At 43.0% G+C, this 17209-nt stretch overlaps 1 protein-coding gene across 10 annotated transcripts in view; it reads right to left on the bottom strand.

Annotated features, from left to right (window-relative positions):
• Positions 1-3077: 3077 nt before the first annotated feature.
• Positions 3078-17209, bottom strand: part of mast2 (microtubule associated serine/threonine kinase 2) — a 144998-nt gene continuing 130866 nt past the window's right edge. For 9 of the 10 annotated variants that reach the window (XM_084909928.1, XM_084909932.1, XM_084909933.1 and 6 more), the window contains 12 exons: positions 15778-15900; positions 15585-15694; positions 15097-15251; positions 14559-14707; positions 13945-14124; positions 13477-13719; positions 13034-13260; positions 11521-11643; positions 11057-11193; positions 10213-10400; positions 9499-10049; positions 3078-8701 (listed from right to left, as the gene is read on the bottom strand). In XM_084909928.1, coding sequence (XP_084766054.1) covers positions 7160-8701; positions 9499-10049; positions 10213-10400; positions 11057-11193; positions 11521-11643; positions 13034-13260; positions 13477-13719; positions 13945-14124; positions 14559-14707; positions 15097-15251; positions 15585-15694; positions 15778-15900 — 3728 coding nt within the window. In that variant the 3' untranslated portion in view covers positions 3078-7159. The remainder of the gene's footprint in view (positions 8702-9498; positions 10050-10212; positions 10401-11056; positions 11194-11520; positions 11644-13033; positions 13261-13476; positions 13720-13944; positions 14125-14558; positions 14708-15096; positions 15252-15584; positions 15695-15777; positions 15901-17209) is intronic. The other variant, XM_084909930.1, reaches the window with a different exon arrangement.

Below are 17209 nucleotides of genomic sequence, written 5' to 3'. Positions count from 1 at the left end.
CTCAAAATGAGTCCCCCCCCCTCCATTTGATTAATAGTTAATTTAGAAAAATGTATAATTCCTCTTTTAATTTTCATAGATTATTAAATAGACTGAGGTCACTTGGACTAGTGGTGAAACGTTTCTCCCACAGAAAGCGCTACATCCAGATGACCAGAATCAACTTTTTGGAGATTATTAAATAAATCATTATTTTTATTCATTGAAAACCTGAAGGCATCCTATGCCTGACTGGACACAGGAAGTCAGTATATTTGGGTCTTGTTTCCTTCTGTTCACATTCCCCTGGCTATCCTTGTCCCTGTCTCCCTCTCTGGCAACCTGGAATGAATTTTCTAACTCATGTCGAGTTGTGTCAGCGTAGGTTGAAGCTGGCAATTCATCACTGCCTGTCACTACTGCTGCATTTTCGTGTGTGTGTGCAGGACACCATTTTCCTGCTGTCAGAGCTTCTCTCGACTATGTGTACCTCCATCCACTTAGCATGTCCAGTGATGACTGAAAGGGGCCATTTCTCTCTCCTCTGCTCCGTCAGCTTCCTTTGGAATCAAGATCGTGAAGGAGATTGAGGCAGGAGGGGGAAAAGGGACCCAATTATCCCACAATGCAGTGGTAGGTGGTGTTTAAATCAGGCGGTGCAACCCTTGACCTCACACTACTGGCGGGAGACTGAGGTCCTTTAGCAAGAGGCTGTGTTAGCATAGAGGAAAGCAAATGGAGATCCATTCTGTGGCAGTTTCTGCCTCAAATTGTTGAAGCCCTGCAGCCCATTGCAGATTAGTCATTACCCTCTACAAAAGCATTCCAAGGCCAGGTGAAGCTGTCTCCTTTGAACATTAAAATGTCTGAAATTTCCCACAGAGACAGAGTGAGATTAGGTACACATCCATAGCCGATCGGGCCATTTGAAGCCCTATTAGGGAGCTCGATGCTGTAAAACCACAGCTTAACTCAGTGGATGAAGCCACTTTACTGATAAACTACTGGCAAAATGAGTTTACAGATAATTTACTGCCACTTTCCTGCTCACTCTTGGTCTCTAGATACACACCAGGACTTGAGGAGAACAAATGACTGGGAATCAACTGGCTGGCATGGAGACTCTGAGAATAGAGGGGGTAATTTAACACGTTTATGTGAAGCGGGAAAAGCTACTCTCACCCCAGTGAACAAAAATGTGATACACTGTAAAAAAAAAAAAAAAAAAATCAACTCAGTTCTGTCTAAAACTTTGTTGGTTCAAGTCACTGCACGTTTTCTCAGGTTTATCCATAGTCAGGGGTGCGCATTCGCTATCAAAATAAAAGACACGCACCAGATAAGAAGTTGCAACGCGCGTTTGCGCACATAAGATTTTCTGGAGGAGGACAGACGTTTGTTTAGAACTCTTAAAGATGTCGAAAAAGCAAGCTACTTTAAGCAATTACCTCCAAAGAAATGTCAGAAGGAGTCCGAACCGCAAAAGAAGCGCGTATTCTCGGAAAAGTGGTTGCAGGAGGTGAGCTGGCTTCAAACAAATAATGAACGCACAGAGATATGCCGTGAAAATCCCACTCCAGCGGATAAAAACAGTGCCTTTTATATGTACACAAACGCGCGTTGCAACTTCTTATCTGGTGCGCGTCTTTTATTTCGACAGCGAATGCGCACCTGCGGACCACTTATGAGCACCGCTGGACATAGACTTTAAATTAAAGACCAATACAGCAGATATGCCATCACACATTTGTACACTTTGTATTGTGAATCTCCACGGTTAATGTTGGGCCTGCCACCATGTGGCTATTTTTTGGAGCCAGAAGTGACCAATAAAGGATAAAAGGCAGAGTGTAAATTATTTGCTAGCTTGGTGAACAAAGACATCCATAAATGGGATGCATAGAAACACATACCTGCTAATTTAGTATGTAACAGATTAAAACACTATAACTTCACTCACCATAATTTAAACATAACCTTGATGGATTACACTGAGTCATATACAGCTCCCTTTAATCGTAAGTGGACCAGACTATTGACCAGTAAAATTCCCAATTCTGTCTGTGTGCAGAATTTGATAGACAAATGTTGCTGAAAGAAATCTGAGAGTCAGCACGACTCTTTGGGTTAAGATTCTAAGAAATAAATATGTTAAACTACAACTACTAAGTACAAGTAGGTCATTGTAGACTTGCCTATAATTATAGACATGAAAGGTGTCGCTAATTAACAGAAATTACAGTCTTTTTATTAATTTGTTTTAAACTGTTTAAAAAAAACTTCAAAAACCAGAAACTTTTATAGTCGACAAATTAAAAAAAAAAGACCTTCCCCTTATTTAATTAATTAATTTGGTAAATAATTAACTGTTGACATTTTTTTAAAAAATGGTCACGGGAGTTTTATCCGTAGCAAAAGCTTTAAAACTTAGGAAAGTAAAAAAAGTATTTTCTTTTCAAAATAGAATTAATTTTGCTTGTTTTGACTGCATCACAGACGGACTATAACAGAAGGATGAAGTGGCCATGACATCATCAGTTGGCTTGTTAACATTTTGAAGCCTCAGGTTTCTGTTGTCCAAGTCATCACAGTAAAATCAGGCCCTTCATTACTTGCTGCCCATTACTTCCGAACTTCAAGAACTGACTCTTCACTTGCTGTCTAATGAATTCCATCTCTTGGCACCAGACAATCAATCTCATTCACTTCACCTGTCAGTGGTTTGAATGTTATACAAGTTCAAGATCAATGACATTAACCACCTATTTTTTTCCCTTTTGTTTCTAAAAGTAATCAGCAATTTAGTGAAATTTGTTAGAAACAAGTTAAATGATTTCATTTAACAAACACAAAAAAGGAATTTTCTTCCGAGGACTCAGCCACAAAATAACTTAGGAGACCTTTTTGCAGTGTAGCTGTTGTCAGCAGCTTGAGGCATTGTTTAAACCTGGGGTCCGTTGTCATTTATTGGATGTGACTTTATGTGAGTTCAGTGGAAGAACTCTCCCTAAAAATCTGCCTTAATGTAAAAAGCGTGATGCACCACATAAAAGAGAGCAAATTGTAAAAACACAATCAATCAGTGCACAACGCAAGCGTAGATTATGAAAAAAAAACTTTATTACTGTTGCAAGGTAACATTGACAACAACATGCTTTTACCACAATAAAAAATAAAAAGATATTGCACTGGTTTTTATTCTAGCAATGTTTTTTCCCCCATCTCTCCCTCTTAAACCCTTTCTGAAGCTTTTACAATACACAGCTAAATCTTCTTTCTCATCTTCATCACTCCTACAAGACAACACAAAGCGTGGAGATACTGCCCTTGTCTACAAGACTCGAGGCAATAAAAGTATTTTTCTTGCTTTACAGAGCCAACACAATCCCTTAATATCAGTTTAACGGGTGTACGTTGAAACAGCACTGAATCTCATGAAGTGGTGGTTCAGTGGTAATAATAACGCTTCTCCTCGTACCTCATCATACCCACAGTCACATGTTTAAATCATCTATATGCCTCATAGTAAAAGCTCGTCGATCCTTGTGATGCTTGTGAGTCAGAAGCGTAGGGAAGCTCTTCAGTGACTAAATCATAATTCCATTTGTTAATCGATCCCAGGACTTGGGACGAAGCGTGGGACACCATAAGCAGGTCAGTATACTCAGTTCGATCTGTGGAGGTCAATCGGGAACAAAACTGCCGCATGAGAACAGAAGTTGTAGAGCACACTTATATTTTGTGGTCTGGAATCTCAACACGTTAATCATCTGTCATCTGTGGAGGTTTACAAATGATGAACCTACAACATTTGTGTTTGCAATCATAGCAAAATGAGCTTGCTCCTTGCCAGCACCAACCTCACTTTGATGCCTATTGGTGAATGCTAGCTTTCAGATGACCCATGAGGTCAAATCCACGTAAGTCTGTTAACTGGAATTGGAATACAGTCTTTGCCAAAGACGGTTTTTGCAGATTTGTGAGGCGGCAGTACTCACATTTGACTGATATTGGTCACCATTTGTTAGTTGATATATAACGTAGATTTTTAATAAGGATACATGAAAACATGCTGTTGAAACTGACTCTACTCTAGTTCCAGTTTTTCTGTAAACAGAAAAATCCAAAACTGAGAACATAGTTAAAATAAATCCAACTACTTGTTTCTTGCTTCAGTCCACAGACAGAACAGTTTTTGGGCTCAAATCTTTACACATGCTTACAATCACGTGCTCACTTGCTCAGTGGTTAAAAATCTGCCCACAGAATGATTTCTGCTCCAGGCTATTCTCTCTCCCAACACCATTATCTTGATAATGCCACAGAAAGAACCAAAAGGTTTGGACTGTGTGTATAAACAACATCCAGTATGGTCGGATAATCTCATTGACACTAAACTGTTCAAGTTTGATGATGTACAAAAAGTTATTAACTCCCCGACTCTCGTCAGATCGGCCAGAGCGCTCTGATCCTCAGAGGGGAACGGCTCCGTGCCACTGATGCGTTCCACAGACAAACCCACAGACAGCAGAGAAATGTGCTGAATCGCCATCATTTGCAAACCCTTCGTCACATGACACAATATGAACCTATCACATTATGCTCACCTTGCTGATAATCATCCTAGCCTGTTAGAAGTTCCATTGACACTCCCACCCCCCAACACATATACACAAACAAACATAATCAACATGTAAACATAATACAGATTACCACAGTCACTGTCAAAGTCACTTTTACAGTGTCCTTAATATGCAAACTGAAACGAATGAACTCTGCTGCTCCCCCTGCAGTGAAACAAGCTCCACACAAGACACAAAACACTTTAAACACACGAGAAGAGGCCATCCTGTGGGTTGGGCTTTGTGTGCTTTGAGCTCACTTTGAAAGATCAAACTAAAAATACTAAGGATCAAATCAGTTCGTCATTAAAGTGTAAATCAAAAACAAAAAACACTGAAATCACTGAATTAAACAAGCTAAGTGCAGTTTTTGCTTTCACCTGCAAAAACAGTAGTAGCTCTCGGAATCAGTGGTCAAACATCCAGACCGGCTCTCCTTTCAGTGACAGTTTGCCTTTCTTCCCAATCATGCGAGATCAATGCTTCGTGCAGAGCCTCATGCCTGACACAGACATGTCGACAGCCCAGCACACATACACGGGTAGGCTGCAGGGAATTCTGGACACACACCCACGCAAACAGTGTATAAAACACAACATACTTTGAAATATTCTACACAGACGATCATGCACAGATTCCTCCTCGTGTCATACAGAAAGAAAACTTTACAGGATGAACACAGCGAGTTGGTCCTGATACCAAATAAAAGCAGTGCAGCCTTCAGAGGCAGACGGGGGCCAAAAATAACTGGATGGAGACCCAGCAGAGCAGGGATTCAGGTGAAAACTGGTCATGTTACTTTACATCCACTGGAATTCTTTTGTTTTAAATGGTGCATCTCTGAGCGTTTCTGCTTTAATTGAATTCTGGTATAACTAAATTAGGTTTTTGTAGACGACTGAGTCAATAAAAGTCAGGCACGTGATCAAATCCTTTGCATCTGCAGTGCCGTACAGCGGCAATCTACAATCCTATCTCACCACCAGGACCACTCACCCAATCTGTCTCCCTGTTTCTTTGCACAGAACAGAAAAATAAAAATGGAGCTGGAGGATCACAGTTATACCACAATGGGTGAGATCCACTGTCCATTTTGAAAGAGCAAGGGCCTAATGGGACAGCCGCTGACATCTATAAATAGCAGTGTCCAGGGTTTCCCATTCCTAAAACCTGATCCCACATCATATAAAATACTCAAACACTGATTATGGGGTCAAGACAGTTAAAGGACATCGGAAAACCTGCAACAAATTATGAGTACGGCACAATCCTTGTAAAGAATACATGTATTGAAAAGGTAATCATCTAAAACTGACACAATGTATGGATGTATATATCTGGTAAAACAAGAGGGGAGAGACAATATTTCAGTATTTGTACAAATCCTGTACTTCACCCTAAATGTGCTAGTTTCCATCTGCTGGAAATCAGGACATTTCAGGGCTTAGACTATGTGAAAATGATTACTTCAAACACTGAAGAGACACTGACTTGGCCGCATTCCTGTCCTGTTCCTCCGATACTTCACTCAGTGCGAGCCAACGCTGCTGTACAACAGCTGTGTCAGAAAGTCAGCAAAAACCACTGCAAGTTTTCATTTTATTTATTAGATGCTCTTATGTTAAGCAATTTTAAAGTTAAAAAAAACAAAAACAAACTAAAAAACTTTGCCGCGCATGATAGAAATAAAACTATTAAAAACACTGGGAACAGAGGATAATCCAGGAAAACGATGAACTCTGCAAAATGTCCAGCAGGTGCACAGTTTGCTGTGCAATAACAGAATAAAAGTTTCAGAGACGTTCAGTCGGCTGCAAAGGGTGAAGCAGACCCAGAGGGTCCTGAAGACCGACAGTGTTGGATCAACAGGGAGCACAGTGAGAGCAGAATTTGGCCTATTTCGCTGAGTGCTGCATGTACAATGACGATGCTTGACTCTTACTAACAATTCTATAATGCATTTAAACAGATTACTAAATATAATGTTGCACTTTATTGCTCAGATACAACTTTCTGTCAATCATAAGTGGATGCTCAGAAAGGAGGGATGTGAATAGGAATAGAAAAGAGGGAGAAAGAGGAGTGCGTTAAGTAAGGCACGTCCTGATCTCTTCGAGGAACGTGTGGAGGCTCTGCTCGACATCAAGGTGAGATAATGAGGCAGCACAAGAGGAGTGAAAAAGCTGTGCGCATGTGTGTGTGTACTTTTTAAAGTAGTGTCTCCTTGGACTGCTGAGCAGTACTGTGTTTCTAGCCCCTTATATGTTTGCAGAAAAGCAAAGACCCCCAAACTCCTCATCATATTCTGTCAAGCAAGAACTCACATGAACATAAGATAAACATAAAGAGCACAGAACAGCTGGATTAAAGCTGGGACTACCACATCTGGCTCTGCTTCTCAGCTCTCCTGCTGTGCGTTTACTTTGCTTTCTGATTAGTGTGATGTTGTAAATGTGTTTTTTTCCCGAACATGCAGTTTTTCAAAGTTTTAAAACTTGGAGCCAACACTGAGCCCTGTGATCTTTACGTTTTATTCTGGTACTGTGGTAGGTTTGCTGCTACGTCTTCTTGCTGGTTGCTTTGTCTTGTTGCGAGGCAGCAGTGGTAGCTGTTGTCGTCTGGGGGTCTGACCTCTTGCGCTGAGGCTCAGTTGCTGCAGAAGTGGGTGGGGCTGTGCTAAGAGTGGACTGAGTTGCTGCTGCTGCTGCTGCTGTTGTACCGAACCTCTGTGCAAATGCAGAGGTGGCAGTGTTGTCTCTGCCTGCAGACTCTGATGCTTGCCTTTCTGGAACATCTGTGCAGGATCGAGGGTGAGAAGCTGGGGTGGTCAATTTGGCTGGTCTCATGTGGTTGGTGGTGGTTGGTGAAGCAACGCATTGAGTTTTCTGCCTGTTTGGGGAGAGTTGAGGTGACTGAAGGGTCGGGACCTGTTTGGAGGGGAAAGGGACAGGGTCAGCAGGTGGGACTTCTGAGGCGCCACCTCTGGATGGTTTCTGCTCCTTGGTGTTGAATTTGACTGGACCCAGAACACTTTTAGCTACTGTTGCGAGCTGGGACACAACTTTGTCAACCCCACTTTCAGAAGGGGGAACTGGGGATCCTGAACTTGAATTAGAGCTGGAAGAGGATGAAGGTGAGGTGCTGAGACTTGCAGCAGCAGCTGCACACAGTCTCCGATTGTCAGCCTCCTTCTTCTCCTTAGGGATGCCTGGAGATGAGCAAGAAGTGCGAGCAGTATCGCGGGTGTCAGTGGTTTGGCACTCTGCAGTACTTGAGGTGGTCTTGGAGTCTGTGGTCTTTGGAGTACCTGTGGAGCTCTCTGTACAGGGAGTGGTGATTCTGGATCTGTCGATCATTTGGCCATCTGCTCTGGGTTCTGATGGTACAGTCTTTCCCATGACAGTCTTTGAGTCTTTTGGAGGAGCTGGCTTAATAAAAGTGTCCTTGCTAACTGAGATGAATGCACTGCCTGGTGTGGAAAAAGGAAGGGGACCCTGAATGGTATTTGTTGTACTGCTGGGCTCTAGAACCTTCCTCTCTCGTCTTGCATCGTCCTCTGTGGACGAGGCCAAGCTTCCATCTGTTGACCCTTGAGAGCAGGGAGTCTGACTGGGCTTAGTCTCTGCAACAGGTGGTAAAGTGTGCGAGTGGCTGGGTCTGCCTACCTGAGAGGGCCCTGTATGACTGAATGTAGCATGAGGAGTGCAGGGGGAGAGGCAAAGGGATGGCAGCGTGCCTCCAGGACCTGTTCTCACAGTGGTAGGTCTCAGAAGAGGAGGTGGAGTGGACATATTCCCCCTGCGTCCATCCTGGCTGTCCTCTGAGCCTTCGTCTGTCTCATCCTCAGATGAATCCACCTCATGGATGGCATCTTGCTTCTGCAGAGACTCTCTTCGCTCAGCTCTGTCTTGCCTGATGGCTGACAGTTTGTCCTTCAGCTTGCTCTTCCCTGCTGACAGACCCAGCGAGCCAGACACCACACCGAGTGTGCCATCTCCTTCCTGCCGCCCTAACTTCCTGGATGAAGAAGAGTGTTTGTGCAGACTGCCTTTCTCCACGCCGCGTCCTGCTGAAGACAGCAGACCCTCGCTGGATGACTCCTAGTGATCAATAAGCAAACAGACACAGAATATCCTTGTTAAAGCACTCACCATTGTGAAAATCCCACTCTTTGCACAGTGAAGAGAACAGTTACCTATCCTGAGATCTGCTGTCTGGGAAGCTAAAAAATGACAGTGTTGTGGATTCCACTGTTAGAATTTAATCGATTTCTGCAATGTGCTGTGTTCAACAATAATGTGTTTTGGGGAAAGCTCAACTAGGTTACGGGCTTGACTGTGCTGGTATATAATACAACCTCTGCAATAAAACTTTCTCTGCTTGTGTCTAAGAAAAAAAAGCAATCTGAAACCCCACAGAAGAAGCAAAGCTCAGTAGAGCTACAACATTTCATCACCAGTTTACACACATTTTATTTTAGCTTTAACTTAGTTACCATTTGGGAACAATAAGTCCTACACAGTTTTCTCTTATTTATGCAGTTTTATTAAATTATATTGAGGTTTTTGTGCCATTTTTTGTGATGATGTTTTACTTGTGTGAACAATTACACACACACACACACACACACACACACACACACACACACACACACACACACACACACACACACACACACACACACACACACACACACACACAAGAAGACTTCTTCTTTACACTTTGGATCTCATTGCCTATTTGTTATATCAAAATAAAAACTTTTTATCTCCCCCACAACAGATGTATTTCCAAATGTAAGAACCATAATACTTGCATGTCCTAAACAAACTCTCATTATTATGATTATTTTGTTGATTATGTGTTAGACCCAACTTTATGTGAAGGCAGTATCTACCTGGAGGCTCTGTAAGCTCGGCTCCCTCTGCAGAATCTCCTTCTTAAACTCAGAATGCGAGATGTCCAGGCTGTGTTTACGGCTCCCCACAGCTGCTCCAACTGCCAGCTTCTTTTCTGCTGCTGCTGCCATGCCCGAAGATGAAGGAGAGTTAGTGAGAGAGGCTGCTAGTTTCTCAGCTGACTGCACCCTCTTGAGGAGCGGAGAACGTGGAGGCTCTGCACTCTTGGGTCTGGATATCTGCCTCACCAGAGGAGGAGAAGAGTGGAGCTTCACAGGGAATGACTGACCCATGGCAGACTGGCCAAGAGTGTGGCTGGAGAGTGGTGAAGGAGAGCGCTGAGGAGAGCTGCTCTGAGGGGTGGGAGAAGGTGTACGGGCCAGAGGGGAGAGGGGAATGTTGCCAGCTGACTTGCGCCGAGGGGAGCGGTACTGGCGCTGGAGCTTTGGTGCAAGTCCATGTAAGGAGCTGGGTCGAATGTGGCCGGAGCTTGCTGGAGAGTTTGGGACGCTCGAGCTGGGTGAACTGCTCTGGGAAGAGTTCCCACCCACTGTGGGGTATAAAGGAAGAACAATAATGTAGCAGTGATATACCAAATATGATTCGTTTTATTTTGAATGTGTTTTGCACATGTAAAAAAACAAAACAAAAAACAGACATACACACACAGATTTAAAAAACAAACAAACAAACTATCCAAATGTGTGTCTCACCTGAATGCGTGGAGTCTGGCGTGGACCTGTAGCCCTGTGTTGGGCTCCGAGGTGACAGATTGTGTGTTGGTGAGCCGGGGCCACTTTCCCCTGATGACAGTGAGCGGTTTAAAGAGGACAGACTGCGGCTAGTGTGGAGGAGAGATGCCTGTTTGGTGATTTTCCGGAAAAGAGATGTCCTCTTCTTACTGTGGGAGGAGAAACAATTAATTGATCAAGAACTGTCTGTGTAGGTTCTCAGTCATAAAAGTCATGGTCTTAGGAGCTTAAAGAGGAGGTAAGTGGACTTCTTTATGTTTGTTGAAGACATTTAAACTCTCATCCAACCTGATTTTTAGTTATAAAAAAGCAAAAGGTAAGAAGCATTGATCCATGCTCAATCATCCTGGTAAGTAAATTCCAAAAGGTGGATTCTGCACATCTGGACGTAGCGTTTTCAGTGGGAGAAACATTTTGTCACTCATCCAAGTGACTTCTTCAGTCTCAGCAGACTGCAGGTTTCCCCAATCTTATAAACAGTACATTTGCACAATGACTGAAACTAGCACCACTGACGAACAATGGGCTGTGAGGTCAGTTCCCTGATCATTAATATGCAAATTGTCACGACCATTGATCAACAACCACTGATCAAAGGGCAAAAGGTGAAGAGTCCCACTGTCATTGTCGCAACATCCCTGTTCTGGGACTGTTTTTAAACCAAAGAAGCTTCTTGGATCAGAGGTGAAATGTTTTCAACAAACTGAAACAAGTCCAACTAGTCCAACAAACTCCTAAGATTGTTCAAGAATTCTTTGCACAAGCACGCTTGTTATTGCTCGACTTGTGTGTGTATATTTCCCACCTGTCCTGTCCCTCCTTGTTCTTGGTTTTCTTATTTCGTCTTGCCATCTTGGATTTGTGGGTAGTCTTTCGAGCAGGGCCGACTTTGATGGACGTGTTCTCAAACGGGGTTGCAGAGATGGACACTTTGGCACCACTCTGAGTGACGACCGAGCAATAGAAACATTTCTTACTTTCAGAAAAAGATATCTTTACAAAACATTTAAAGTTGTGTGTATGAGTTGAGAAGTCGAAAGGTCTGACTTCTCAACTCATACATATGCAAGGTGTAGCCTTGCATGTGTATGGTGGTAAAATTCTGTTACCACATGCAAGGTCACAGAATTTTTATCAGCTTGACTCATATCTTTATTTTGCAAAGAATCGATTCAAACAGAAAGAACACAAACAGAAGGAGAAGACTGATGTTTTTGCTGTCCGCTGAAAAAGTTACTTTAGTGAGTACAAAAGGTTGTGATCCCGTACCTTTAGAATAAGCTCCACTACCTCTGTGTGAACCAGGCCGTGGACCGGCTCCCCATTAACATGGGTGATCAGGTCACCCTCTCTGAGCCCTGCCTCGTGGGCCGGTCCCCCTTCCTCCACATGCTGGCAGTGAGCAGAGAGTTAGACGAGTGTAAGGGAAAAAAAAGAGGAGGGAGAAAGTGAACGAAAAAAAGTACTATTACTGCCACCTTCTGTCAAACAACAAGAAACCTGCAAACACAGTGATACTATTACAGAGTCCTTTCACAGACATCTGTTAAAACAAAGTGATAATGGGGAAAGAGCTACCACACATGGAAGACAGTTTGGCCAAATAGTTTAACAGCTTAAAACAAAAAAACTCATTTTTATTGTTAAATCTGATACAAATTGTGTTTTCAGATATCTCGGTGAAAACAGCAGCTGCATCCACAAACGTTAGTTAAAACTCTGCTATGCGCACAACAAACAAATACGATCCAGAAAAGGAGCTACCTTCTCTGAGCCCACGCCAATTTAAGAGGAAAAGTTCAAAACTATCCTGAGCACTCATCAATGAAAACTTGGTCTGTCCTGTAGCAGAGACAGACCAAGCTTGTTATCTGCAAGCAGCTGAAAGCCAGTTGGGGTACATTAGTGCACACAGGATGGGTAGTTTCTCACATCTGTGAAGGCCGCCGCAATGTATACAGATTTTGAAGCAATGTATTTTACCTTTCAAGGAAGACCTTGTTTATTTCATCAACACAAACATGACTTTATGACTATATTGTAATAAAGCTGCAGATGCAAAACTGGCCTGCCTGCAGCCCGGACCTGTCAACTACAAACATTTATAAAGACAAACACAATAAAGGGGGGCACTAAATGTTGAACACCTGAAATATTCTATCAAGTAAGAAAATGGAAAACATTTAGCTTTCAGAACAACTTCATTTGATCTTCTCAGATCACTTACAGAATTTCACTTAAAGAAGAAAATTACCAAACAAGCCTAAATGTGTCCCTGCCACAACTATTTTTAAATGTCCTGCTTGCAGTTTCAAAAACGAGTAGCCACTCATCTGCTGATGTGTTTGTTTTACTTGATATATTTTATCAAGTTTACTTTCCTTCATATCCTTAAAAGCAATGGCTTACAAATCATTACATTCTGTATTTAACTGACATTTTATACACCCGGTGTAGCTTTAGCTTTATCCTTTTGTCCTATAGTCCACTGTTTTTAATTCAATATATATCACAAACTTACAACAACAGTCGTCTTAACACACTTTATGGTATAGGTCAAGACCCTGCAGTATTTGAAAATAAAGCCCAGCAATCAGACAAAAAGCTAATGGACAAAAACCTGGTGACAGCAGGGAGAAAACAACTCCCTTTTAACAGGAAGAAGCCTTAGGGAAGACCAGAATCAGTCAGGGGCAGCTATCTGCTGTCACCAGTTTGGTTTTTCTTTTAAACATATGGTACTTATCATCAGTATCATTACTAAATCTGGTGCGACACTCACCCAGACCATGTGATGTACAGTGTAGATGTCAGAGTCACCCATGTACACTCGGATGGCTCTCAGAGTAAAGCCATACTTCTTTCCAGCTCTGTGGATGATGATGGCAGGTTTGACATTAGTCACAGCTGGAGACAGGTCCCGGCTTGGTGAAGAGTCTCGTGATGATGGATTGGATGACAGTGAGTGGGGAGACATCGGGCTGGCCAATGGCGAGGCGCCATGATGGTCTTTCAAAAAACCCCAAAACAAAACACAAAAACCACACAAAGAACAAAACATGACAGATTATAGCTGATTTCATGTAGCATGGTTGCAGATTCATTCTACTCTAGTGCAAAGGACAGCAGCTGTCCACAATAATTCAAAATACTATGACCATGTTAATGCTGTTCATGTTGTCTTTTTGGTTTTAAGAACCTAATTTTTTGAATGTTTGAAAGCACCTGCAGGAATCATCAGCGACAGTGTTGTAGCCGAGGCCGACTTGATGACCTTGTTGAGCGGCCTGGTCGTTGCGTGTCTGTCTGCATCTCCAGACAGCATGCGATGGCGAGCCCTACGAGCTGCCAGGTCACTGATGGCCTTTGGAATGGAGGGAGAGTCGCTGTCTGCTGCAGCTTTGGCACCTCCGCTGGCAGCACCGTTACTGCTGTTGGCACGTTCACACGCATCGCCTGAACTGCCTGCTGTATTCACATGGGAAAATTGAGGAATAACACCAAAAGTAGCAAATTAGGTCAGATCTGAAAGCTTTAAAAGATGTGGAAACAATCTTTTTCGTTCATATTCATCTTCACATTTGTAACTTTTTCATGTGACCCATTTAATCCCCCTAAAAACAACAAACCACATTAGTACTATTAGCATTAACATTTTTATCTTATTATATAAGGTGTATAAACTACACTGACGAGTGAGTGTGGCTTTGCTCAGTTGGCTGGAGGTGGAGCTTGGTGTGGTGGGAGACTCGTCGAGCTTCAGCTCTCTTTCCACTGGAAGCTCTGGGATGGCGAGGGGCAGCTCATCACATCGCAGGCCCCTGACTGCATTTGGGCCAAGCAGGCTGGGACTCTTTCGACTTCCAAGTGCACCTTAGAAATCAGCAAATTAGAGGCACAAATAAGTTACAACTTATTATATCTTATTACATCTTTTTGAAAAAAGAAAATAAAACATTTATGAGTAACTTCTTTTGGGCTAAGCTACTCGCTGTGCTATGTGTACTGGACATGCACATGAAAGAGCATGACAGATACAGCATATTTATCAGAAGAAACTGGGGAATTTTGTGGCAGTCCTTCTTAAATGCAGGTACTGGTAAAAATTAAAAACTTCAGCAACAACTTCAATTCAATTCAATTCAATTTCTTTATTTTCCCACAAGGGGAAATTAGTTTAGCAGCAGGAGGATAAAAATAAACAGAACAGAACAGAACTTGTAGGCAGTTGTTTGTAGACTGTGCTGAAGGACAGTTTTGCCCTGAAATTTGGTTATTTCAGTTTATCAGAGCTAGCCTTTCTTTACCTTGCCCTTGGCCTCCTTCCTCCTCTGAAGAGATAGCAAAGCGCGGCATCTCAATGATAGCAGAGCAGCAGCGTCTCCTGACTGTCAGGGGTGGGCTTGAATCACTCTCTGTGTGGGAAGACTCAGAGACCGACAAACGCTTCCGCAGGCTGTAAAGGTGAAGGACAGGACAGAACAAACACATGAACAGCTACTAAATAAAGCTGACAACATCATCATCATAATAATTTTTAACTAGAAATAAAGCAAAAAGTACATAAACCAGCAAACATGCTCACTTGGGGCATGCAGGGGAAATTTGGGTAAATCCATATGGCCCACAGCCTACTGTGGCCGCAAGAACTGGGATGAAATGTGGGGCCCAACTGGACGACAGTGGGACATACCCACAGTATGCCCATTGTTTGTGTGTGGGTTTCCCTACTGGAGCCACAACAAGACCACACAACCCCACAGTTCACCCACAAATACCCAATGTGGATTTGCACAGACATGTCTGCTCGGAAATATCTGTTGTCTTTTTTGTAGATGAACTCACATCTCCGGAGATCCCACCATCCAAGATCGATCTCTGGACTTGAGTCCACTCAGGCTGTCGATGCGATCTCCTCCCTCCTCACTGAGGCTGCGTTTGGTGGGAGGAGGTGTCCTCTTTTCCTCATGCAGAGACAAACGTTCCATGCTGCTGTACACCTATAAAAACATTTCTCTGCATCAGACATCATCTTTAGAGCAGAGACTCTTAATCCTTTCTGACTCTGAATATATATGCAATGCCAAAATCTTTGATGGTCCTCAGGATCAAATGGTAAGCTGCCCTGGCATTAAGAATATCCTCCAAGTGTATCAGTTCAAACACACTAAAACAATCAAAAATATGTTAGTATCTAATATTAAATTATCAAAAGGTCATTTATTTCACTGATATCTGTCATTTGAGGGTTTTGGCTTATTTACTGAGCATAACCTTCCAAATAAAGATCCAGCTGATTTAAAAGTACAAGACATGGATGAGTCAACGTGTACCTTGCTGAAGCGAGGCGAACAGGAGGAGAATTGTCGTATCTCCACGTGTTCTTCATCATTGGTATCTTCCTCCTCCTCTGAATCCACGTGATGGTAGCGATCAGAACGAGCTGAGACAGACACATGTTGACTGTGACGAGACTACATGACTTTCAAACAGTGAACAATCTCTGTAAGGCACTGGCAGACATACTGTCAAAGTAACTGGTGTCATCCTCTGACTCCAGTTGGGGGATGAACTCGGCTTTCTGTCTTAGCAGGCTGTTCCAGTCCAGATCTGTGAAGAATTGGTGCTGCTTCACCTCAAAGGCACTTCCTGTGGAGTTGAAAAATGAAAGAGAAGATAGAAAGGATTGAGATATATATGTGGTGGGTAGGTGATGGGGGTGGAGGTGGAGTGGGGAACACAAGCATCAAAGAACAACCTACAAGTTAGCAGAACGCATGCTGACAGGGTCTAAACTGAACATCTACAAAAAAGCCAAAGACAGTGACGCGGAACACAAAAGGCCTCTGAAACATGGGAAGAAAGAGAATTACATTCCAAAAAAAGTTTTTCACTATATACTACCAGTCAGAAGTTTGGACACATCTTCTCCCTTTGCTTTGATTACTGTTTTGCACACTTGGCATTCTCTCGATGAGCTTCATGAGGTAGTCACCTGAAATGGTTTTCCAACAGTCTTGAAGGAGTTCACAGAGATGCTGAGCACTTGTTGGCCCTTTGGCCTTCACTCTGCGGTCCATCTCATCCTAAACCATCTCAGTTGGGCTTAGGTCAGGTGACTGAGGAGACCGGGCCATCTGGCGCAGCACTCCATCACTCTACTTCTTGGTAAAAAGCCCTTACACAGCCTGGAGGTGTGTTTGGGGTCATTGTCCTGTTAAAACATAAATGATGGTCCAACTAAACAGAAATGGGATGGGATGTTGCTGCAGGATGCTGTGGTAGCCATGCTGGTTCACTGTGCCATTCAATTTTGAATAAATCCCCAAGAGTGTTGCCAGCAAAGCACCCCCACACCATCACACCTCCTCCTGCATGCTTTATGGTGGGAAGCATGTATGTAGAGACCATCCGTTCACCTTTTCTGCGTCGCTCAAAGACACGGTGAGTGGAACCAAAGATCTCAAATTTGGCCTCATCAGACCAAAGCACAGATTTCCACTGGTCTAATGTTCATTCCTTGTGTTTCTTGGCCCAAACAAATCTCTTCTGCTTGTTGCTTTTCCTTAGTAGTGGTTTCTTAGCAGCTATTTGACCATAAAGGCCTGATCTGGGCAGTCTCCTCTGAACAGTTGATGTGAAGATGTGTCTGCTACTGGAACTCTGCGTGGCATTTATTTGGGCTCTAATCTGATGTGATGTTGGTGATGATGGACTGTCGTTTCTCTTTACTTAGCTGATTGGTTCTTGCCATAATATGAGTTCTAACAGTAGTTAAATTCTACAAATGAACCCTGACAAGGAACACTTGTGAAGTGAAAACCATTTCAGGTGACTACATCACGAAAGTCACTGAGAGAAGGCCAAGGGTTTGCAGCGCTGTCAAAAAAGCAAAGAGTGGCAAAGGGTGGTGGCTGTATCTACAGTGTAGAAAGCAGTGAAAACAAAGGAAAACCAT

This window comes from Perissodus microlepis, chromosome 17, assembly GCF_051167445.1.
Source record: "Perissodus microlepis isolate ML-2025 ecotype Zambia chromosome 17, ASM5116744v1, whole genome shotgun sequence".
NCBI classification, from domain to species: domain Eukaryota; kingdom Metazoa; phylum Chordata; class Actinopteri; order Cichliformes; family Cichlidae; genus Perissodus; species Perissodus microlepis.
Note: the sequence above shows the minus strand (reverse complement) of the source record. Positions and strands in the feature narration are given on the sequence as shown.